The sequence below is a fragment of the Giraffa tippelskirchi genome, chromosome 6 (genome assembly GCF_054371585.1).
Source record: "Giraffa tippelskirchi isolate mGirTip1 chromosome 6, T2T-mGirTip1v1.2.pri, whole genome shotgun sequence".
In the NCBI taxonomy this organism is placed as follows: Eukaryota; Metazoa; Chordata; class Mammalia; order Artiodactyla; family Giraffidae; genus Giraffa; species Giraffa tippelskirchi.
The window spans coordinates 110,221,574-110,248,205 of record NC_137280.1 but is presented as its reverse complement, the minus strand read 5'-3'; the positions used below and the strand labels follow the sequence as shown (position 1 = coordinate 110,248,205).

Below are 26,632 nucleotides of genomic sequence, written 5' to 3'. Positions count from 1 at the left end.
AAACAAAAGGTTCAGACTCAAATGAACACAGGAGCCAGGCAATAATACAAGTGACTGTGCTCTGGGCCAGGGAAAAATGGACAAAGAATGCACGTCCAAAGGGGACAGGCAACACTGACCTCCATCTGTCGCCAGGAAGGAATACAGGCTCAAAGAGGCAAAATTTTTCAATCTTTTAAAAGAAAAGAGAAATCTTAAATTTTAAGTGAGATTCCCAATGTGAAATGCTAGCAACTGGCATTTTTAAAATTAAAGCATGCGCAGATTGTTGAAAAAAAAAGTTAGTGCTCAGGCCACCAATGTCATATCCACATATCTAAAACAAATTGTTTCATCACAGCCTCTCTACCACGAGGGAGCAACTCTCTTGAGTGAGCCCATGACAAAACTGAGGCGAGAAGTACCCCAGATTGATGTCCCACTCACCACCTTCCCGAGGACTAATGACTGGATGCTTTGGTATGAGGAACACAGGGTCATGATGAGAAGTGGATTAAGGCAACATTTGCACTCATCTATCAATGGCCACCTTACCGTGTGGGAGAGAATGGTGAACAAGGTTGAGAAGGCAGAGAGGCTCCACAGAAAGGTGGTTAGCCTCTGTAGAGAGATGATTTAGCAAATGCTAAGAGGATGGAACAAGTGTAGATTCTACTGTGTTATATAGCTGTAGCCCTAAGGCTTGGATACTAGCTCCTGATCATGGCAGGGGATGGGCTGATTCATCCTCCAATAATTTATATTCAACATTCTACATCCCAAGGGCCAGGGCCTTCACTCAGCACTGTTAAAAATATTTCCGTGCTCTGCTTCAGCAGGTGAACGTCAGTGAGAAATCCAATTCTCCTATTGCTTCTCCCCACTCTATGTTTTCTTCAACAGATGCTATTACAGGCCTGAGTGTACTTACTGTCCAATCACTCTTTTGAGGCCTTATTTAAATGGACCTCAATGAGGCTTTGAGATTCCCAGGTGGCACAGTGGTAAAGAATCTGCCTGTCAGTGTAGGAGATGCAAGAGACATGGGTTCAATCCCTGAGTAGGGAAGATCTCCTGGAGCAGGAAATGGCAACCCACCCCAGTATTCTTGCCTGGAAAACCCCAAGGACAGAGGAGCCTGGTTGGTGACGGTCCATGGGGTTGCAAAGAGTAGGGTACAACTGAGCACACATGCACACATGGCAAGATGAGGTTTTAGGGAAAAAAGAAGATCTAGAATTTAAAGTGAGAAAAGATGAAAAGAGAGTCACTGAGGTTTAAATATGATCAAGCTCAATCCCCCGAGGTTGGAAGTAAAATGGGGGTTTAGGCAGGATGGAAATCTGGCCACAAATGCATTTACTAGCAACTCCCCTTTATCAAAACTCTCAGGAATCAGTAACAAAACAGGGTCCAGTGAAAGCAAGTAAGCTGCAATTCACAACCAGAAGCTCCTTTTTGTTGTTATAGAAAAATACTGTTAAGTACTGTACTGTGCTCAGTTACTATGAAAAAGAAGACTGACTAAAACAGAAAATACTGCAACATTGCAACTTGCAGTTACACGTTCAAGAACAACCAAAATCAGCTAGTAAAGTCTTGATATCGTTCTTGCACATTCCTGTTGCTTTATGTCAGGTGACTGGTTATGATACTGATCAAAAAATTGGTTTTTTGAAAGGTATTTTGACCAGCTAAGAGCTCATATAGTTGAAGTTATATTAAGGTAGAGCAGTTTGGGCTCTTTGGAAGTTTTAAAAATTCACAATTATATAAGGAATGGTAAGTTATCTAATTATCTATAAGATCTATGAAAATTTCAACATGAAAATGTTGAAAAGCCAAGACTTAGTTCATCAATATAGATTTAATTATTGAGGAGTCAAATATAGATGAAAGAAAAGATGATTGTAAAATAAAATTAACATGAACAAATTTTAGCAATTGTTTTGTCACAGACTGAGCAAACACATTAAGATGATTTTGGGGGGCCAAAAATTTAATATAATAAATATTAATCAGTAATTAAACAAATTAGAAGAAATCCGTAAGACTTAGAAGCCTTAAATGTCTAAATGTCTGATGTAAAAGTAATACAAATATGGACTTTTTCTTTCACATCAACAGACTCCTTCATGAAGCATTTATACTACAAGAGAAATCAGGCTTGATGTATAGAAATGGTGAAGTGCTTGGATTTTCTTTTTAACTCAAAAGAAACAAACTATAATTTCTTCACCAAATTTTTGCAGTAAAACTACGTTGATTTCCACTTTCCTATTTTGAGCTAAAGTATTTGAATAATAAATCAACAATCAAGAGATAACTTTCTTACCTTTAAGAATATGAAAAAATTGACCTGTATTCTGGATGCAATTCAGGAAGATTCCTAAAATATTGTGGAGAATGTGTGTAACATCCTGACCTGACTATTCTGATGGAGACAGGGCTCCTCGGGATGTATGTAGACAGGTATATTTTTAAGAAATCACTAATGATTTTATAAAAATTCTCTACCATGAGTATTTCATAAAGGAATCTTTGTGATCTGGGGAGGGGCTTAATATTCTCAAGACTGATAGCTATAGGTGCAGCATTTCGAGGGCTTGAACTCCCCGCACCTCTGAACGACCTTCATGCCCTTCTCTTTCTGCTATCTCTAGTTTATGAGGGTCTTTGTAGATCAGCGAACATTTACTTTTTCTTTCTTAATCACATGTGTCTCGCGCTTTTGAGAGAACACATCTGTTTTTCATCAGGAGCGCTAGAGATACAGTAACGAAAACCCCACATCTAGAAAGGCAACCCTGAAAGAGATCACAGTATGTTAAGGATCCTGGGCAGCAGCATCTCCACAATCCAGAGTACTCTTTCTGCACAGGGAGGATCAGCATGCTTCAGCCTAGTCCAGGCTCCACAAGGTTTTCTCTTTTGGGCATAACTGCTAATGGAACTGCCAAGTGCCCTTAAGGGCTCTTCTTCTGCTGAGCCTGACAGTTTCACTTTCGTAACAGTTCGCCTCAGGTACAGCTGACTCCCTGCACTCTGATGCAGTGACCAACCATAGCTGGCCCATCTCCAGGACTCAGCTGGAGATAACCACAATATGAAGCCAAGGGCGAGTTACTGGGGAGTAGATAGTAAAGCTTTTAGCCAAAAACCTTTAAACAACAATTCAGCTTTTCCTTCCAAAGGTAACATACACATTTTAAAATTTCACATACTGCAGGGACCAATGTTTCTCTTTGCTCTTCCTGACTTTTGAGCAAGTCAGGCAGTTTGAGAGCAGAACACTTGATATTACAGTACAGATTTTATCATTCATTTTCTACTTGAAAGGAGTGGAGAGATTCACCCCTGACATTATGTTTGAGATGCTGCTACAGAATTTGTCACAAAATTTCTATCAGAATTCTAAAATCTGACAATCATCAGGAACCTGGCTTACAATAACATCAGGTTAAGTTCTGTTATCTTAAAATGTAAATTATGGGAGTAGGTCTGTCTTTACAAGGATTATAACAATAATGTATCCTGCCTGAAGGACAGTCTCTGGATTAAACCTTCTGGCTAATCCTGTTATCTTAGAGTATATAACTCCACTGCTAACACTAGCCAGGGGGTACTCTTTCTGCCCCCTTCTGATGCCTATGTCAGAAGCTTTCTCTATCCCTTTTATACTTTAATAAACTTTATTACACACACACAAAAAAAAGAATGCAGAGAGGGAGGGAGAGAAAGGCAGAGAATTTTTCTAGACTGTTTTAAATATATGGGCAAATAAAGTGAAAGAGGAGCAAAAAGTTGATGCAAAAACTGTATCTATATCCAATCTAAATGCAAGAACTATATCTATATCTAAATTATACAATTCTGTATGGCTGCTTGCTGGATGCTTAGCAATGCAGAATGAGAATTTTATTATGAATTAGGAAATATTTTGGATTTTGATCATTTAAAAATATGTTTTGCAAAAGAAAAGACTAGGAATTGACGAGCTATTTATTACCTTACTTCACTTACTCTATGTACTCCTAAGATAATAAATTAAAAGCAGTTCTGTCAGATGTATGATATTCTTTATGAATAACTATTTTAGGATTCTCCATATATCGCCCTATTTTCTTTTCCATATTATAACAACATATTTGAGGCTCTTTGTTCCATAAGCTAATTTCAGAAATGTTTACCTACATGTTTCTTCATAAATTTTTTTGGCTATGTCTGCTTTTTCATACATATAACTAAATAATTAAAAGATCTCACCATACCCTTGAAAAATATACTGCTTCCTTTGATGCATGTTATGGGTAGTGCTGTACTTAGAGCCAGAAAGTATTTTTTAGCTTCACCTTTTGTGGAAATCCTGTATTCACATCAAGTAATGTTAGTACAACTTCAGACAACAAGCACTCAATCTCTTGCTGATTCTATTTTAAAAAGACTGTTTTGACAGCTCTAATTGTGGCATGCAAAAATATCAGTCAGGTAGCTGAACTTGCATTTCAAAGACTATGCTTCAGGGCTGGATTTATTAAATATTAAATAAGAACATGAAGAAAATCATATATTTTACATGAAATATTTTGGTTTCAACATGATTTCCTCACTGAAATCATTGGTCAGTGCAGTCCCTTGGTACTATCATACCTAAATTATGCACTAGGCAAGGAATTTTCCTGTAGAAATCATCAAGTCAACTGGAACAACCTCTCTGCAGGAAAGCCCTGTCAACATATATTAGAATGCTTTTTCTGATTATATTTTGATAATAAAGTGAAGTAGGTTAAGAAAAGAAAATTAATTTTCTTTATAAGAAACATCTAATGAAGCTTTTATTCATTTCTGACAGGGATTCACCACATGTTGAGAATAACATCCTGCACTCAAGAGGGAAAATCAGATTCCATTTCCCATTCAAAAAGGAAGTAAATGTGACATGGTTTCTAAAGTAATACATTAAAGAGTTAATGACCAGATCACAAGGATTGAGACAATTATTTTAATCAAACAAATACATAATAAAATATTACTGTTGTTATATCCTTCCTTATAAAAGATCCAGACAGGATTAAAGGATTTACTAAAGACTACTGATGCCTACCACTGTGACTAAAAGTATTCTGTTTTTTTCTGGTAGACATTTATAACCACAAAAAAGAATTAACTGGACAGTCAGGCTGTGCAAACTGGCTTTTTTCCTTTAAGAATAAGACTTTTTTAGGAACAAACATTTATGTGAAAATCCCCTACCACTCTCAACTTTTCCTAACTTCAAAATAAAGGAAAATCCAAATAACTAGATTTTTTTAAACATACAACATTGTACTTAAGACAGTACCTGACAGCTGCTAGGTGTTAAATATATATATGCTGGATGAAGGATAAAATAACATGGATTAGAAAATTTTAGAAGTCAAAATCTGCATGGTGTATCTCTTTCCAGTCTTTTACCTTTAACCTTGTCTTGACTTTTAAAGTGTCTGGAGCATCTTATGGAATGTTTACAGTTGGGTCTTATTCTACTAATCATCAGAGAAATGAAAATCAAAACCATAATTATGCAGCCACTATGGAGAACAGTATGGAAGTTCCTTAAAAAATTAAAAACAGAGTTAGCATATGATCCTGCAATCCCACCCCTGGGCATATATCCAGAGAAAACTATAATTCAAAAAGATACATGCACCCCAATGTTCACTGCATCACTATTTACAATAGCAAGACACGGAAGCAACTTAAATGTCCACTGACAGATGAATGGATATAGAAGAAGTGGGTGTGTGTGTGTGTGTGTGTGTGTGTGTGATGGAATATTACTCAGTCATTAAAAAAGAACAAAATAACACCATTTGTAGCAACATGGATGGACTTAGAGTTTATCATGCTAAGTGAAGTCAGAGAAAAACAAGTATTGTGACATCGCTTATATGTGGAATAAAAAATACAAATGAACTTATTTACAAAGCAGAAACAGACTCATAGACACAGAAAACAAACTTATGGTTACCAAAGGGGAAAGGGGAGGAGGGGCAATTTATCCCTTCTAATTTAGAAGGCTGGAATTAACATATGCACACTACTATGTATAAAATAGATCACCAACAAAGACCTACTGTAGAGCACAGGGAAATATATTCAATATTCTACAGTAACCTATAATGGAAAAGAATCTGAAAAAGAATATATATATATATATACATATACACACACAGATACATATATATATATACACAGATACATATATATAACTGAATCACTGTGTAGTACACCTGAAATTAATATGACAGTATTAGTCACTCAGTCGTGTCCAACTCTTTGCAACCCCATGTAGCCTGCCAGGCTCCTCTGACCACGTGATTTTCCAGGCAAGAATACTGCAGAATATGATAACTGTAAACCAACTATACTTCAATAAGAAATAAAAAAGTTTAAAACTACAATGAGTTATCATCTCATACCTGTCAAAAGAGCTAGCATAAAGAACACAAGAGAGAACAAAAATGTTGAGAAAAGGGAACCCCTAAACACTTCAGGTAGATATGTAAAAATGGTACAGCCACTATGGAAAACAGTATGACAGTTCCTCAAAAAATAAAAAATAGAGCCACCATATGGTCCAGCAACCCCACTTCTGGGTATATATATGAAGGAATTAAAATCAGAATCTTTAAGACAAACCTGCATTCTCAAGTTACAGCATTTTTCACAATAGCCAAAACATGAACACAATCTAAATGTACTTCAATGGGTCAACAGATTAAGAGAAAATATTACACACACACACACACACACACACACACACACACATACACACACGAATATTATTCAGCCATAGAAAAGAAGTAAATCCTGCCATGTGCAACAACATGGATGTACAGTGGAGGGCACTATGCTAAGTAAAATAAAGACAGACAAATACTAAATGGTATCACTTATATGTGAAATCTTAAAAAAAAGAAAAGAAAATCAGAAAAGAAAATAGAATGGTAGTTACCAGGGGCTGGGGTAGGGGGGAATAGGGTGATACAGGGCAATGGGCACAAATTTTCAGTTACAATAAGAATAAGTTCTGAGGATCTAATATATAGCATGGGGACTATACTTAATAATATTTGTATATTTGAAAGTTGCTATGAAAGTAAATCTTGAAAGTTCTCATAGCAAGTAAAAAAAAAACTGCAATTCTGTATGGTTATGGATATTAACTAGACTTATTGAGATGATCATTTTGCAGTATACACAAATATCAAGTTACTTTGTGCATCAGATCCTAAGCATTCTCACCAGATATACACAAAAGAGTTGCCAGTGTCAACTATGTGAGGTGATGGATATGTTAATTATCTTGATCTTGGTAATCATTTTATAATGCATATGTATATCAAATCATCACATTATATAAATATATACAATCATATTTGCCAATTATTCCTTTCTAACAATAAAAAAACATTCTTGGGATTTAAAGATTTACTGAGTGTTCTGACCTCAGGATGAGTCCCATCATACTTTACATGTCCAGTCATTTCAATAAGAATGCAAACTTCCAAGATGATCTGTCATCCTATAGACTCACCACTAGACTTCTCTAAAAATCCATTTCCTACTCTTTCTATCCTTAGAAACTGTGATACTTTGATTTATAACAAGAAATATTTATTTCATCTTCTTTCTCATTTCTGACAGAGCTCCTAAAATCTTTGGAATTTCCTAAGTGATAAAAGCAATAAAGAGGTCCTAACATTTATAACAAACCCCTTTCTACCAACCCTGAGTTTATGTTGACAAGGTGACTTTTAAGCACTTAATGATGGGGGCCTGCTGCCAGGAGTACCAGCCACAGGATTGGAGGGTTGAAACTTTCAGTACCGCCATATTACTACAGGATTATTCACGACAGCCAAAATATGGAAGTAAACTAAGTGTCCTTCAACGGATAAATAAAATGTGGTATGTGTGTGTGTGTGTGTTTAATGATTTTTAAAAAGGAAATTCTGCCATTTTCAACAACATGGATGATTCTGGAGGCTATAACTCTAAGTAAAATAAGCCATAATTAGAAAGATCATGAAGACGAGAGCGGTTGGAGGCTGAATCAATCTCCAACGGTCATTGATTTAATCAATCATATAACGAAGCTTCTGTAAAAATCCAAAAAGGAAAGTGTTCAGAGAGCTTCCAGGTTGGTGAAAATATCAAGATTCAGGGAGGGTGATGAGCCTAGAGAGGACATGGAAGCTCCAAGCCCCATCCCATATACCTTATCCTATGTAATTCTTCCATCCGGCTCTTTTTGAGTTACATCCTTCAATAATAAACTGCCAATCTCATAAGTAAAATGTTTCTCCAAGTTCTGTGAGCCATTCCAGCAAACTAATCCAACCCAAGGCAAGGATTGTTGGACCTTTCAGTCTACAGCCAGCTGGTCAGAAGGCACAGGTGACAACCTGGACCTGAAGCAGGGGAGTGACTTGAGAGGTTGAGCTCTTAGTCTGTGGAATCCGCCACTGTCTCTCAGGAGTATCAGAACTGAGTCAAATTTGTGGAACACTAGGTCAGTGTCCTCAGAAACTGTCCTTGGTAGTATGGGAAAAATACACACAGTGAACAATTCTTTCCACTGCACCTTCTAGAATTCATGGTCAGTGATCAATAGGGTGACGATGTATTACCATTTGAACATTCCTATATCACTTTAATGTTTGTACGGTGTCACACCCAATAGATAAAATTTCCCTCATTTATATAATAAATTAGATGTTCAACCTAATTGCCAGTAAGCTCTCCTATCCTTGAATGTTTCCCTCACCATAAGGGCAACTGGCTGTTCCCTTAGGACGTTGCTTCTCCTGTGGTCCTCTCAAGTGGAAGCTGCTTTTCCTCACATCCCTCGTACCTCAAAGCCTAGAGACAGAGTAGTTCTCCTTGATGGCCCTTGTCACTTTCCATCAAACTCACTTGTTCTTTCCTCTTTCTTCATTAAAAACTTATAACACCTTTGAAAGGCATTACCAGACTATTACCCCTTTCCCTCCTTGTTGACATTACCTATTAACCTCCAGTCATTTCCTCTCACTCACTGATGAATTCAGCACCTACTTTCCACCACTACTCCTGTTATTCTTGGGAATTTCCAGACCCCAAAATTTGGCCGTCCAATTCCACAGCCTCTTGACTCTTTACTTGATGGCTTCCCAGGTGGCACTAGTGGTAAAGAACCCACCTGCCAATGCAGGAGACATAAGAGACATGAGTTCAATCCCTGGGTCGGGAAGATCCCCTGGAGAAGGAAATGGCAACCCATTCCAATACCCTTGCCTGGAGAATCTCATGGATAGAGGAGCTGGTGGGCTATAGCCCATAGGGTCACAGAGTCAGACACGACCGAAAAGGCTTTGCACACACATGGTCTAGATATCCTTCTCTCCTCAACCATCCCAGATTCTGCGGTCTAGTTTATAACACAGTACCCCCGACTCCCTTACCCTCTCTCCTTCTCTTGTGCTCATCTAACAACACCCCAGTTCAATCATCTGCTTCCTCTAGGACTAGGCACCACAGCGGAACATAAGAGCACACACATACACAACTCACATAAGCATGCTAACCAGATCTACTTCAAATGTATACTCATGTATCTGAAAGGGGTACACAACAATGCCAAACAATCCTACTCCTTGCCCCAGTAAACCCACTCTCCAGATAAATACCACATTCTCTCTCTGCATAAACATATCTCAATATCCTTCTTCATATTTGGTTAATAACTTTACCACTTTCTTCACTGAAAAAATATAATTCAGATTCAAAAATCTGTCATTGTTTTTTTCTTCAGCAAGTCTACCAATCTACCCAGACAGCTATCCTTAATATCGCATATCTCTAAAAAAAGATTCCTGTCCTTCGATCCCTCTGAATGATTATTTCCCTGAAAAATTCCTTAAGATTATTTACGTGCTGTATCCTTCTCACCATTTAGCAAAAAACAGAGAAGTCGCCTCGTCCACCAAGGCCTTTACCAACTGCTCTGGCTGAACTCTCATACTCTACTACCGGACTCTCTTCTGTAACAGCTATCAATACCTGAAATTATTTTGTTACATCTGTTTCCAACCACCAAACTTCAGCTTCTTGAACACAGGAATTCTGTCTTCAACATCACTATATTCTTTAGTACTTAAAATAGTGCCTGATACATACTAAGTGCTACATAAAAATAATTACTATATAAACGGTTTATTGGACTGATTAAGTAGACTAAGATCGATCTACTAACAGACATAAAAGACAGGCCTTAAGACACTTTTACTATATACTGACCTTGAATTTTTATAAATACTAAAGCCTATTTCACTACTAAAGCATCACGTCCAATTATCCAAAATAATGGTAGATGCATAGAGAGATATATTGCCTAACATTTTGTTCTTTGATGCAAAATACTAGGAATGATTCATATATTAATATTTCAAATTAATCATTTAAGACATTTTAATAATAATGTTATTGATAATCACCATAAAAAGAAAGAAAGTAAAGTCGCTCAGTCGTGTCCAACTCTTTGCAACCCCATGGACTGTAGCCCACCAAGCTCCTCCATCCATGGAATTTTCCAGGCAAGAGTACTGGAGTGGATTGTCATTTCCTTTTCCAGGGGATCTTCTTGACCCAGGGATCAAACCCGTGTATAATAACAATTTTAATTTTAAAAATAATTCAAATAACTTATCAACAAAAATTAGTAGAAGCATTAAGTCATTAGTAATTTAATGATTTCTTTTAAAATGGAAATTAATTTTATTATATTAATCTACTGAATATTAGATATTACAAATTACAAATGTTAAGTTCTAAATAAAGCTATTATTATACCCTGTAAGAATAAACTTTAATAAACGTTAAGCTAAAATGAAGACCAATACTCTGAAAAGTAATGAAATCAATTAGCACAAATAAAAAAATCAAAAAGTAACATCATAATCCATTTTTCCCACTTTAACTTACTGAATGAACCCTTTATAAATTAAAGGAATAGCCAATTTGTTAATATATTTTGCCTGAAAGATACTGTTTCCATTCATTTTTATTTTTACTTTATTCACTAAATGGATATTTTTCTTTCATAAAAGACTACCCATCATGGGTGAAAGCATCTGTCATTGTCTGCCCCATAGAATTTGAATTTGCAAGAGTTCTAAGAGTTACTAAACAATACTATTAAATGTATGTTAAAATACTGGTTTTATTTCTATAATTGCAGACAATCCAGAGATGTGAAAAGGCAAGCTTACATTTTAGATTCAAAATCATGGTTTTTCATGTATATTTTTAACTGCTTCTTCATTGATTATATTAAGAAAGATGCAATTTTAGAAATAAAATTATTTAATAAAGCTTAAAAAATATGCAATTATATTTATAAAATCTGATATTTTTCACATTGTAAGTAAGTTATTGCCTTTTTCACATCAATTATGTTTCCCATAAAATTAAATATATGCAAAAAATGTAATAAGAGATTTTTCACCTTGCAAATAACATATCTGGAGACAGAAATGGACAAATACTTTTAGCATACAAAATTAATGAAGAGTTCATCTGTGATGAAAATAATCCTGAGGCAGATGTACTTTTAAAAATGTCTGAATTCCTCAGTATATTCTTCAGTAACAGTAAATTATAATCTCTTATTCAAAGAATATCTTCAGTATTTTTAATCCCTTACACGACAAAATTTCTTTAAAAAAATAATTCTTATGTTGTTAGCTCAAGTGAACAATTATTAAAGACTAATAAACAATTATTTGTTTCTCTAATATGCTTTTTTAATAAACTAAGGGAGGCAAGTCATCAGCATAGAGTAAGTCAGGGAGCACTGATTTCCTGCAAAAATTTCAATCTATTATAATCTACTAAGACTGCTACAGGAATTAAGAGGCAGTGGTTTATTCTATGCTATAAACAATTAAGATTCAAAGTTTCATTACATCTAAAACATATTATTACTAAAAAAAAAAGCACAGTATTACTATCTATAAAAACACCCAATTATCTATAAAAATTTATCGATTAAAAACTCATATCTATTTTTAAGGAATAACTAACTCTACATAGTAAAAATCCAGTTATATAAAACTTTTAAGTTTACTAAGTCAAAACTAATGTTTTACTTACAGAATCAATAACATTTACTTCTACACTAATGAAGTTGTATCCATGATCAACAATTTACCTCCTTGAAATTCAATATCATTCAATGGAAAGGATTCTCTATTAACATGATCACATGTTTAAACAGCCAATTTAGGGCACTAAATGGGGATATGTGATGAAGAAGGGGATATGTGATGAAGAAGGGGATATGTGATGAAGAAAGCCATATGGAAGTGCTCCTCTACATAATTCACTAACAATGGTGGTGGTGAAGAGCTTCCTCCTTCCAAAATCTTAGGGAAAAGACCCCGAGATTGTAATGGTTACAGCTAAGGAAAGTTGGTTTGGAGTCTTAAAGTGGGGGGAAATAATTTTTCTTAATAAAACTCTCATGTTCCATATAATAAATTTTATAACCTAAGCTAAAGAAAGCTGCTAAGCACTGTGACTTGTTTTGTATACTGTAGTCCTCAACACTTTATGTACATAAAATTCTCAAAATGACATTACACAGCGATTTTTTAACCACCACAAACAGGCTGATGAAACACACAGTCACCTTTATATAAAGGAATACTCTCTGAGTTAACTACACGGCTTAAATAACAATTCACAAAATAATCTACCTTACATCAAAGTGTAGAGTCTACATGTAAAGTCTTCTATCAGCTACAAATCCACAAAATCTGGAACTAGTCCAGGCAACTCAACCAAATACAAAGCATCTGAAGTTAAAAGTCAACTAATATAATAAAAAAAAGTAACAACTTTTAAAAGTCAGATTGTTAAATCCTCACATAATACTACACATTCTGAAGAATTTTAGTAACTAAAAATATTAATAATGATAGTTTTTAAAATGTATTTAAAACTGCTTAATGAGAATAAGTGACTTTAAAAAGCTCTGTATACAAGAAAAATTAAATGTGTGTGTGTGTGTATGTGTATAAAGCTTACTTTTAAATCTACTGTTTAGTTTTTCTTTACAACTCCAAACTATATACAGGAAACTCTAGAAGTAGTAAAAAAAAAAAAAAAACAAACCAGAGATCCCTCTTCTTGCCTAAATGTGTACATAATTGGAGTAAACATGAGTTAGAAATACATATATACTACAAATACATCTCTTATTCTATACAAAAATCCCCATAAATATTTTTCTAAGCGGACAGGAGAATTTATTTTCTCAAATTGAAGGCTTTTGCCCACTAAAAATATTTAAATTTGTTCTCAAAATTATAGTAGTCTTATATTCCACAGTTATTTCCATGTGAAAACTTCAATATCAGTAGGGTATCACAGTCAACAAATCTGTTCATTGAATACTGAGAAATCTAAAATTATCCAGATTGCATAAAAATGAAAATGTTTGCTATTTCAAAATGACATGCACCTCGTTAAAAATTAGGGCTCTATCCAAGACATCTACAGATTCTGTGCTTTATCTATCAAAATTCCAGTGGCATTTTTACGGAAATAGAACAAATAATCCTAAAATGTGTATGAAACCAAAAATGACTCTAAGTAGTCAAAGCAATCTTGAGAAAGAAAACAAAGCTAGAGGTATCACGCTCCCCGATTTCAAAATATATTATAAAGCCATAGTAATCAGAGAAGTACAAACCAGGCACAGATGAAACAAAATAGAGAACCCAGAAATAAACCATACTTATATGGGTCAGTTAGTCTACCACAAAGGATGGAAATTTTCTTCAATAAATGCTGTTGGGAAAACTAAACAGCCACATACAGTCACATGCAAAAGAAAGGAAACTGAACCACTATCTCACACTATACACAAAGATCAACTCAAAATGTATTATGACCTAAAATGTAAGACCAGAAATCATAAAACTCCTAGAAGAAAACATATTGGCAATGATTTTTTTAAATCTGACACCAAAAGCAAAGGCAGGCAATAAAAGCAAAAAATAAACAAGTGGGACTACATTAAACTGAATAACTTTTACACAGCAAAGGAAATCATCAGCAAAATGAAAAAGTATCCTACTTAAACAGGGAAAAATATCTGCAAGTCACATATCTAATAATGGATTAATACCTAAAATATATAAATAATTAATAAAATTAAATATAAAAAATGCAATTTAAAAATGGGCATACGATCTGAACAGACATTTTTTCAAAGAAGACATATAGATGGCCAACAGGTACATGAGAAGATGCTCAACATCACTAACAATTTGGGAAATGCAAATAAAAACCACCGAGAGCTACCACTTCACACCTGTTAGAATGGCCATATCACCAAAAAGACAATAAATGATAAATGCTAGTAAGGATGTAGAGAAAAGGGAACCCTTGTGCACTGTTGATGGGAATATAAATTGATGCAGCCACTATGGAAAACAGCATGGAGGCTCCTCAAAAATTGAAAACAGAATTACCATATGATCCAGTGACTCCACTTCTGGGTATTTATCTGAAGAAAACACTAACTTGAAATATGCACCCCCATGTTCATTACAGCATTATTTACAATAGCCGAGATAAGGAAACAATCTAAGCATCCATCAATGTATGAAGAAAATGTGATGCACACACATGTGTGCATGTGTGTGTGTTCATCTGTGTGTGTGTGTATATATATATATATGTATATATACATATATATATATGAATATGCGTAGATCTATAAAAGAATAGTATTTAGCCATAAAAAATTATGAAATCTTGCCATCTCCAACAACATGGATGGACTTCTGAGCATTATGCAAAGTGAAGTAAGAAAAAGAAATGATATCACTTATATGTGGAATCCTGGGAGGGGGGAAGCTTATATAAAGACAAGCTCTAAGATAAATAGAACATGACTGGTGTTTTCCAGAGGCAGAAGTGGAGGTGAGGGTGGAATGAAATGAGTGAAGAAGGTCAAAAAGGTCCATTTTTTAAGTAATGGGGATATAATATAAAGCATGGTGACTATACATAGTAATACTATACTGTATAGTTTAAAGTTGCTAATGGAGTAAATCTTAAAACTTTTCATCACAAGAAAAAAAATTTGTTATAACTATGTATGGTGAGAGATGTTAACCAGACTTACTGTAGTGATCATTTTGCAATGTATATAAATATCAAATCATTATGTTGCACACCTGAAAAATAATATAATATTATATGTCAAATATACTTTTTCCAATTATACTTTAATTTTTAAAATTAGGGCAATTAATAGCACACTTAAATCACATTAGCTGAATTCAAGTTTAGTTCCTAAATACTTATTTATGAAATAAAAATTCAACCTAAATTACTTGATTATTATTTTCTTTTGTTACTTATTTCAAGCTATAAAGCTCATGTACAAGACTATAACTTTATATAGGTATCCTCTATTATAGGTCTCTACGTAATTATCTATAAACACTCATAGAAACAATACTGAACAAATCAGGCATACCACTTTCCTTTCATTCCAGTTTATAAATAAGAACTTTTAACCTAGCTCAACAACTAATCACATTTCAAATTACTGATTTGAAAAAAAGAAAAAATTAGAGGTACATTTTTAAAACAATATAGTATGAAATAAATCTTGCTTTTCATTGAGTAAGTGAAATTTGTTTTTATGGCTATTTGGATTACTTTCTTCTTCTAGGTAAGTTTAGTATGTAACTCTTATTCTTTAGACAAAAACTCAACAGACTTAAAATGTATAAAAAAGTTAACCTGGTATTGTCAGCTGCAGATATCATAACTAGCACCATAAGAACAATTGTACTAAATTTTAACGCTGTTCATTAATAGTTCCATTTTCCTGAGTTTGCGTTTGTTCTTTGGCATTGGCTTAGGATATAATCCATTTTTCAGAAGATGTTCCTTGCTGAGGCGAATTTGAGCACCATGCTGAAGCTGGAAAGAGCATAAAGCCTGAAGAGGGCGAAGCAAAGTCTGTTTAGATGAAAAAAAAAAAAAGAAACATACACAAGTGTGACAAATCATGAATTTTTTCTCTGGAAACAGAAATTATTATATTTTTATCATCAGCTGTTAACTATGAAAAGCAATAGATACTCTAATAAATATATGATAATTTCTAAATGAATAATTCATATAAATTCATACCTTACATACCACAAAGGAATTCCAGTAAGAAGATACAAATACTAATTTTCTATATAGACGATAAAGTCTAAACTTAGTTTTATACTTTAATATATTCAAATAGCACAAAAATTGGTGCCATTATAATAAATGATTTGTAACAAGCAGACTAAAAGAGACATTTCAGTACAAATTAGTTACTTCAGTTTCAATCACAGACTAACACAAGCTTCCTGCTACTTGATAACAATTAGATGATGGCAGCAGTGGATAAGTTTACTAATTCTCTCACACTACTCCATGGTCTACATGCATGCTCAGCTGCTTCAGTCATGTCCAACTCTTTGTGACCCCATGGACTGCAGCCTTCCAGGCTCCTCTGTCCATGGGATTCTGCAGGCAAGTATACCTGACTGGGTTGTCATTTCCTCCTCCAGGGGATCTTCCCAACCCAGGGATCAAACCTGCATTTCCTGTGTCTCCTGCATTGCAGGTGGATTCTTTACCACTGAGCCACAGGGGAAGCCCACCCAAGGCCACATACCAGTTAGATATTCAGGTTTGGGTGCATTTGAAATAACTGTAACTGTATACATAGCTGTCTAAACTCAAATACCTATAGAGCCAGACATAAAACACAAACATGTGACCGAGATAGACCCATAAGATAACACAAGAATAGTGAAGATTGTAAAACAGCTGGAGCATAATGCCCTTGAAGTTATTCAAATTCAAAAGTTAGGAAAAAACAAAAAGATTAAGCCAGTGTTTTAAACATATTTGAGTCAGATTCTTTCCTTGGGCCTGAGATACCTGATCTAACGCTTTTAAATAACAAACCGGACTGTGCATATTGTTTTTGAAAAAATAAAAAGATACACAGATCTTTTTAGTTAGCTAGATAGTGAAATCTAAAAATAAGATTTAACTACAAAAATTTCACAATGTCTAAGTAAAAATGTATTCCCTCCCATGTACAACATAAGTGGTAGCAAAGGGCTTTTAAGTTTTAATTTACAATGAATTCTTACAAATATGTGGCACTCACTGATAGTTGCTTTTCTATATCCATTCTTTTCTTCCTTATTTCAGAAAAATCCAAAACTTCATTCAAGGTGGCAATGTGTCCAACTAGCAATACTACACTAACTAGTGACAGTTTATCCAACAAGATAAGTGGAAGGCCTTGGACTAGGACAGACTTAGCAGGCATCATAGGCTTTTGCCTTTTCTTCATATCTGGAACATGATTCTTAGATGTGAGATAACCATTATGTGACTACAGGGCAATAAAAATGAAGATTAAAGCCAAAAACATACAATGATGAACAGAAAGAGAAGAAATCTGGGTCTCCGATGTCCTTTTCAGCTGCATCCCCAGCCCTGGACTACTCACTTCAGCATTTCTTATTCAACAGGCAAACCATATATGGTTCAATCACTGCAGTAAGGGCTCTGTTACATCCAACCAAATGAAACTCCCAACTGACACCAATAAGAAAAAGACAAACACATTGGAAAAAGCCCCGACATCACTGTAGAAAGTCTCTGGTATATTCTCATAATTTTAGTACCTTCAATCCTTCAAACAAGAGAAGAAATAAAGAAATCACTATATATTACTTTAAGGGTCAACATAGGAAGTGACTGGATCCTGAAACATCATACCAGAGACACACATCCAGGACTATATACAGACTAAGACAACTGAAGTTTCTATTGCTATGCTATGACATTTATTAGATTCTTCATGATAGAAAAGTAATGCTCCTATAATACGCCTATAACTACTATAAGGGCTTCCAACTTTTACTTCCCGAAGATAAGGTTCTATCAATTCTCTGAAGTAATTAAGAGAATAAATTTTGGAGATAGACAGATTTGTGATAGTCACTAGGGCTGCTTACAAATACACCAGTCCTCTTTCAGGATACAAGATCAGACTGCATTTTTCTAGTCCCCTCTGAAGTTAGCTATGGCCATATAACTTGACATGGTTAACAAAATATGAGCATGAATAGTGTGCATCATCTCTGGACAGACGCTTTAAAAGTGGTTAATGATTCCCCATGTCCTCTCACTCCTTCCTTGATAAAAGTAGAATGATGTGTCTAGATGGTGCATCCATCAGCCTGCATCCCTAAGTATAATTAGTAGAGGTCCCACTGGCAACCCCACTGTACAGAGAGTGTATTACGCCATTCTGATTTTGGAGTTTTAAGTACTGATGCAATCATCAGCTATGTGTTTCCAGATAAATTAGGTAATCTCTATTTGCCTCACTTTTTTAATCTGTATAGTGAGGAATATGTAAGATGTAAAGTCCATCTTACACGGTTATTATTATGGTGGGTTATAATGATACACTTGAAGTGCTTAGCATACAACTTGATATAAAGGATCATTTTCCTCTATACATTCATAAGATTATATCTGAGACAATGTGAAGCTATATGAGAGGTTTACTTGTTCAGAAGAACAAAGAAAATCTTCTAGTTACAAAATTAGCTAATTTCTAACAGTTTATTTGGGGGGAAATCAGGGTTCTGTAAATCCCTTGTCTATAGATGCAGAGTGACAGTTTCAAAAGACCATTATTATCAACTTCTGGTGATGGAGTAGAACTAAGGCATTTCAGCTACAGCACAAAGCCTTTCCCCATCTAGATATAAAAGTTCATAAGGCTTCCAAGGTATGAAAAAACCTGGTACATATTACACTAGCATAATGAAAGTCACCAACTTTCAGTTCAATTTTTCTGTCAATCTACAGACAAGAACATGAGAGACAAGGAAAGGCAAAACAATGAAATCTTCTTGAAGAGTCTGGTGTCAGGCATTTAACATAAAGTATCCCATTGTTATGCTTCTCATAACAATATTATGAGGTAACTATTTCTTGTATATTACACATAAGAAAGCAGCCACAAAGAGATTACATGAATTGCCTTCTGGTAAAAACTGATGACAACAAGTGATGAAGTTCTAATTCAAACTTGCTTCAAAACTCATATCATGCTATTTCCCAGTGTTTCAAAACTGCTCAAGAATAAAGGAAAAGAATGAGTCAACAGACTAAGAAGGCCATTCTATGCCAAGTGCTTTATTTTGAGAAGCCCCACCTCTACAGAATGAAGCCAGCTGAAAAATAGTAATTTTTCTCCCCTCGTCATCTTAAGGGTATATTAGGATATATCTAATAAAAGATTATTGGGGGGAAAAGGCATGTTATAGCTTTCCTTCCCAGGAAAGAAAGAAAACACCTATTTCCAAGCAGATGTTAATTGTGTTTCTCAGAAGAATGCACCAATTTTTTTTTTTTACTGCAGCTAGATTTAAACAGGCTGACTTGGAGTTCTCCCACTAAGAAAGCTAATTGTCAGCCAGATGCAATAATAAGCAACTTGGGATGTCTCATTATGCTTTTCTGCTCATGCTCCTCCCAAATAACATACCTGACTATCAAACATCCTTTTTCTGCTCCTGGTCACTACAACTACTCCAAGTGATCAAAGCAAAAAGAATGAGAATTTAATGACCTCACTATTGCTTTGGGACTTTAAGTTCAGCTTGACTCATTCTGTAAGGTGGGGCTTCTTAAAGGGATGAGAATACCAGACCACCTTACCTGCCTCCTGAGCAATCTGTATGCAGGTCAAGAAGTAACAGTTAGAATTGGACATGGAACAAGAGACTGGTTCCAAACTGGGAAAAGAGTACAGCAAGGCTGTACATTGTCACCCTGCTTATTTAAAACGTACATGCAGAGTACATCATGTGAAATGGTGGACTAGATGAAGCACAAGATGGAATCAAGATTGCCGGGAGAAATGTCAATAATCTCAGATGTGCAGATGGCATCACCCTTATGGCAGAAAGCGAAGAAAAACTAAAGAGCCTCTTGATGAAGTAAAAGAGGAGAGTGAAAAAGCTGGCTTAAAACTCAACATTCAGAAAACTAAGATCATGGCATCTGGTCCCATCACTTCATGGGAAATAGATGGGGAAACAATGGAAACCGTAACAGACTTTATTTTGGGGGGCTCCAAAATCACTGGAGATGGTGACTGCAGCCATGAAATTAAAAGACGCTTGCTCCTTGGAAGAAAAGTTATGACCAACCTAGACAGCATATTAAAAAGCAGAGACATTACTTTGCCAACAAAGGTCCGTCTAGCCAAAGCTATGGTTTGTCCAGTAGTCATGTATGGATGTGAGAGTTGGATTATAAAGAAAGCTGAGTGCCGAAGAATTGATGCTTTTGAACTGTGGTGTTGGAGAAGACTCTTGAGAGTCCCTTGGACTGCAAGGAGATCCAACCAGTCCATCATAAAGAAGATCCATCCTGGGTGTTCATTGGAAGGACTGATGTTGAAGCTGAAACTCCAATACTTCGGCCACCTAATGCAAAGGGCTGACTCATTTGAAAAGACCTTGATGCTGGGAAAGATTGAGGGTGGGAGGAGAAGGGGACGCCAGAGGATGAGATGATTGGATGGCATCACTGACTCAATGGACATGAGTTTGGGTGAACTCCGGGAGTTGGTGATGGACAGGGAGGCCTGGAGTGCTGCAGTTCATGGGGTCGCAAAGAGTCAGACATGACTGAGTGACTGATGTGATGTCTGATGTTGGCTGATCCTAGGGTTTTACATCAACAAAAAGGAAAATACAGAGACTGTATAAAAAGCAAGCTTAAACAACAGTCTTGAGTTTCACCTCTCCTTTAAGATACCTAAGTATAGGGTTATTTTCTTCTTAAGAACATACAGAGATGATGGTTAATAAACAAAGCTGAGAGATAAGTATAGGGGAATATCAAGTGTGTTTTGCTGATGCAAGGTACATTGGAGTAGGTGATAAAGTTAAGGGAGAATTAAAAGTTAAGGGGAAAAAAGTCTGAGAATACTCCCTGGTCAATTAGATGAAGGATTTAGGATCCCTCATGAATTTTTTTCCTCAAAAGAGAGAAAGAGAAATTGTCAAGACCCCAAATTAACTCTACTCACACAGATTCACACAAAAATAGTCTATTCACGATAGCCTACTTCTTCCAAAAGAAGAAAGTCTCCAATCCTGACACAGGACATGGCTTAGGGTGGGGGAGAGGAAAAGGGCAATTCAATGCTTCTTCTAGCATTCTTTAACTCTCCTGGCGCTGCAGGTCTTTCATTGTTTTTTTCTTTTTTGGTAACTAATCCAGAAATTCTGACCTGAGCTTTTATCCATTATTGGAATTTCTTCATGGCTAAGGCACACTTTTATAATAGAAACCATGATGTATGAGAGAGAGAGGAAAAAGGCAGAAAAGAGTATTCTGTGTGTATGTGTTGTATGTGTGTGAGTGAGAAGAGGGAGTTATAAAACTCCACTTAGTTATGCTCATTATCCTCTGACTTTTCTTCTTGAGTTGAATTTATCAAAAATTTTCACTAATTAAAAAAAAAATCTAACAATTTAGTTTTATTTTGGTATTTTTTTCTTGTCGTAAGTGTAAAGTTTCTTACATGTTCTAAAAGACCAAGATAGTGAACTTACTAAAATGTTATTATTTACTAATGATTATGAATTATATATGAAATCATCAGGCTTTCATGGAAATTAAATAAAATGTTGATTGCAGGTTATAACCTTTTCATATTCAGTAGGCTTTTTTCTCAAAAAAATTGTATCTTTTTATACTCTAAGATAAACAGAAAGTTGATATTTCTCCTCAAATAAAAGTACCAATGGAAAAATGTTGCTGTAAAATGTTCTTTTAATTAAAAAGAAAAAAACCAAGTACAAGAGAACACAAATACTAAGAAATACAGAATGCTGAAACATCTAGCCAAGGAAAAACTGTATTTAATGTTATGCTACTTAAAAACAATTTAGCATATTACAAATGCTGTTTGCACAGCCTAGAATGAATATTTCAATAATGCAATCTGGAATGCTAAACTAACAGAAAAACACCAGAGGAGAAAGGAAGGTTTTAAAAGTGCACACATTTCTATCACAGATATAGTCTACTTGTCACTTGAGCTACAAATTTAACAAGTTATGCATTTTTAAATTTTCCAGACAAAAATCTAACCGAACACGTACTTTCAAAAACTATGTAACTTTCCAAAGACATACCTCTTGTATGTAGTTATTTTTCTCCAAGATAGAAAGAGCAACAGCTGCACACTCCAGTGTAGAAAGGCACCTATTAGTTGGTTGCGCCCGAATTACATACTGACTAGAAATGCTAGTTTTTAATTGCACCTGAAACCAAAAACAGAATAGAATGCAATTTTTGTTTTAGGTTTACAACATAAGGTCTGTATTTTAAATACTAATTACTCTAATTTCCTTCCAAAATCACCAGTTTATAAATATTAAATGTATCAATATCTTCTGTATATAAATCTTTTCATTATTGCTTTGTTAAAGAGAAGAGGTTACGCATCTAACAAAGAAGATACATTCAAAATATACACAAATTCCTACAAATCAAAAATAATAAGACTAATAAACCAGTGAGCAAAAAGAAGAAGGCAATGGCACCCCCCTCCAGTACTCTTGCCTGGGAAACCCCATGGACGGAAGAGCCTGGTAGGCTGCAGTCCATGGGGTCGTGAAGAGTCAGACACGACTGAGTGACTTCATTTTCACTTTTCACTTTCATGCACTGGAGAAGGAAATGGCAACCCACTCCAGTATTCTTGCCTGGAGAATCCCAGGGATGGAGGAGTCTGGTGGGCTGCCATCTATGGGGTCGCACAGAGTCAGACACGACTGACGCGACTTAGCAGCAGCAGCAGCAGTGGGCAAAAGAGTAAATAGACACATCACAAGAGAATATATACAAGTACAAATAGGTCCATGTAAAGGGGTTCAACTCATACTCGTTACTGGTATTGTTGCTTTTAGTCATTAAATTGTGTCCAACTCTTTTGCGACCACATGGACTGTAGCCCGCCAGGATCCTCTGTCCACAGGATTTCCAAGGCAAGAATACTGGGGTGTGTTGCCATTTCCTCCTCCAGGGGATCTTCACAACCCAGGGACTGAACCTGTGTCTCCTGCATTAGCAGGCAGATTCTCTTCCACTGAACCACCAGAGAAGCCCCCTTTCACACCCATTAGAACAGTTAAAATAAAAAAGACTAACACCACCAAATCGGGACACAACAAATGAAACTCTCATACATTGAATCAGGAGTGAAAAGGGTTTAATCACTTTGGAGAATTGACAATTGGGATTTTTTATTTTACGGTTTATTCTTCCATTCTTTTTTTAAATGTCTTTGAGGTCTCCTGTTGTATCTTTTTTAAACAATTATTTTTTTTATTTATTTTTGATTGTGCTGGGTCTGTTGTTACATACAGGTTTTCTCCAGCTGCCGAGAGTGGGGCCTATTCTCTAATTTCACTGCAAAGGCTTCTCATTGCGCTGGCTTCTCTTGTTGCAGAGCACATGCTCTAGACACACAGGCTTCAGTAGTTGTGGCACGTGGGCTCAGTAGTTGTGGCTCAAGGCACGGCTTGGTTGATCCACAGCATGTGGAATCTTCCCAAAAAGCTGAACCCATGTCCTCTACATTAGCAGGCAAATTCCCAGCCACTATACCACCAGGGAAGTCCCTTCCATTATTTTTTAAACTGGTAAGTGTATGTTTGTGTGGATGTGAATGCATATAAACAGACATATACATACATATCCTCTTTTTAGATAAAAGTAGTAGCATACTACAAATACTTTTCTCCAGCAAGATAATATTCTAGCTGAGAAAGAGTCACACATGAGAAAAGCAATAGAAAAATGAATGTCAGAATTTTGGCTCTTTGATTCCTACTTCAATTACATGAAACTCAAGCATTATCCTATACTCATAAAGCTATATCCCAAGCCAATACTCTGACCAAAATCATATTTAAGAAAATGTGATGAGAAATATGGTTCTTTCACTCTTCTTTTTGTAAAGAATTCTCTACAACTTGTTTCCCGTCTTTCCTCAAAGAGAGATAAAGGGGAGAGGGGGGAGGCAGAGAAGGAGGGAAATAAAGTGGGTAGAGATTCACTACAGAATGTATGTGATTTTGAAATACATATTTGACTAATTATGTTTTAGATATGATCATATTAAAATTACTTCACATTTTTACCAAAGGACAAGATAAAAATTAGATGCAGGGAGGGAAAGAAATAGAAGAAAATGATTGAGTAACATGTATAATGATAAAAGAAAGCCTATGATTAAATAGCTGTAAGAAAAATTCATAATGTTGATTAACTGTAATTACTAACAGCTTTGATTATTTCATCAGGTCAATGTAGTAAAACAGAGTAAAGCCAACTACTGCTTTCAATACTCATTTCCAAGTCATCAGTGGAGGAATTTATAACAGAGATCTGATTAAAACAAAACCTATGGGAACGTGCAAAATTCACAGTGAATTTTGTTTATTGGAATTAATTTTATCTTTGAAAGAAAATGGGGGAGGGGTCTTATTTCTTACTATGGCTCACATGGCTGTATGAAAACAGAATTTGAAATTTGTCATTTGTTAAAAGATTTCAGAATATCCTTCACAAATCATCTCTCTGGAGATTATCCAGTAACTGGATATATTAAAAGAGTATACATAACTACTATCTGTTATATTAGTAGCATATGTGTTATTAAAATATGTTAATATGATCTCACAGCTCTTCTTTTTATACTTATGTGCTATTTCACCTTCAACACACACTTAATTCAATGAGTAAATGAGCAAAACCAAAAAGAAAACCTGTTGATCCATCTTGAGAAATCACAAGCATCGTAATAATTTTTAGAAACTTCCTCATCTGCATGAATAAGAGGTCAAGAAAATCCATGGAAAAATTACCTATTGCAAGAAAGAAAAAAATTAACATATAATAAAAGTTTGTTATGTAGAAAGAGGAACTACTGAAGGGATCAAGATTATTATATCAAAGTTGACAATAATTAATTCAGTCAAGTCATTTAGTTTTTCAGTTCTTGATCACCTGATAAAAAATCAGATAGCCAGACAAGATGGTATTAAAACCTATGTTTAGTGATGAATCCCAAGATCATATAGTGCTAAGCCGCTTCAGTCGTGTCCGACTCTGTGCGACCCCATAGACAGCAGCCCACCAGGCTCCACCGTCCCTGGGATTCTCCAGGCAAGAACACTGGAGTGGGTTGCCATTTCCTTCTCCAATGCATGAAAGTGAAAAGTGAAAGTGAAGTCGCTCAGTCGTGTCTGATTCTTCACGACCCCATGGACTGCAGCCTACCAGGCTCCTCCATCCATGGGATTTTCCAGGCAAGAGTACTGGAGTGGGGTGCCATTGCCTTCTTTCTCCAAGATCATATAATATATATGCAATTACAATTCTATATTAATTATATGTCATTATGATTAATGTATATATTATATATCATATATTATGTGTGATTATTATATACACTCTTCATTTTCAATTTTTGTAAGCCATGCTGATGCAAAGAATGTTTCACTAATTTTGATCTTGGAAGTTGGTTGTCTAGGGGTAGAAGCTAAGGACTCTTAATATGACTGCTTTAGGAACAGGGTTATCACTGGCTGGTTTAGAATTCTACTGGTACAGGTTGTAAGCCTATCACTTCCACTTTAGAAACAGCCAAATTATCCAAACCTTACTCCTAAGACGTAGCTTCAATCTTTTCCACTGATTCTCTGGATTAGCTACAATTTTAATTCCTTAAAATTTCTTAAAATCATTTCTTCTCTTCCATTAAGTATATATTTAATATATAAGAATACCAGATTACAGTTTGACAGCTATGATCACTGTTCAGATACCTTTTTAAAGGGTCTTTTCAAACATCTCCTTCCTAGATAGACCTTCAGTTACTTTTGTGATTTGTGTCATTAAAAGTGTGGGAGATGTAGGAAGTTTAGTGGTTTAGTAATGACCTTTAGGACTCAAACAGATATCCAAAGGAATAACAAGCCATGGCTTATGTTTGAATAGCACATCTTTAAAATAAGTTATTATAATATAGTTAATTCATTGGTCAAGAAAAATTTTAAAAGCCCTCAAAATTAAAACGGTAATCATTTCCACACTCCTCCCAACAAACACTATATTTTTATAATTTGATGATGATTATTTGTTATCTGTTCTCAGGTTCTTTTAAGACATTTCATTACTACATAAAACTATGCTGTTTCTAAATCCATTATTAACAGTCACAAGAATTTTTAATCACTTATCAGCTTCCTTAAAGGGTTTCTTCAGTTCAGTCACTCAGACGTGTCAGACTCTTCGCAACCTCATGGACCGCAGCTCGCCAGGCCTCCCTGTCCATCACCAACTCCCAGAGTTTACTCAAATTCATCTCCATTGAGTCGGTGATACCATCCAACCATCTCATCCTCTGTCATCCCCCTCTTCTCCTGCCTTC

The 26,632-nt window shown here is 35.4% G+C and overlaps 2 protein-coding genes across 4 annotated transcripts in view; both read right to left on the bottom strand.

Annotated features, from left to right (window-relative positions):
- LOC145509797 (uncharacterized) overlaps positions 1 to 15,254 on the bottom strand; it is a 291,814-nt gene extending 276,560 nt beyond the window's left edge. The window contains exon 1 of the mRNA XM_081499114.1: positions 15,203 to 15,254. Within this exon, the coding sequence (XP_081355240.1) occupies positions 15,203 to 15,214 (12 nt within the window). The 5' untranslated portion in view covers positions 15,215 to 15,254. The remainder of the gene's footprint in view (positions 1 to 15,202) is intronic.
- Positions 15,023 to 26,632, bottom strand: part of DTWD2 (DTW motif tRNA-uridine aminocarboxypropyltransferase 2) — an 85,150-nt gene continuing 73,540 nt past the window's right edge. The window contains exons 5-7 of one of the 3 annotated variants that reach the window (XR_014056416.1): positions 22,326 to 22,454; positions 15,829 to 16,050; positions 15,023 to 15,254 (exon numbers count right to left, since the gene is read on the bottom strand). Coding sequence is in view for 1 of the 3 variants with exons in the window: in XM_081499098.1 (XP_081355224.1) it covers positions 15,880 to 16,050; positions 22,326 to 22,454 (300 nt within the window). In the remaining 2 variants the exon portion in view is untranslated. Of the gene's footprint in view, positions 15,255 to 15,286; positions 16,051 to 22,325; positions 22,455 to 24,965; positions 25,065 to 26,632 lie in introns of those variants that run through there. The other 2 variants (XR_014056417.1, XM_081499098.1) reach the window with 2 other exon arrangements.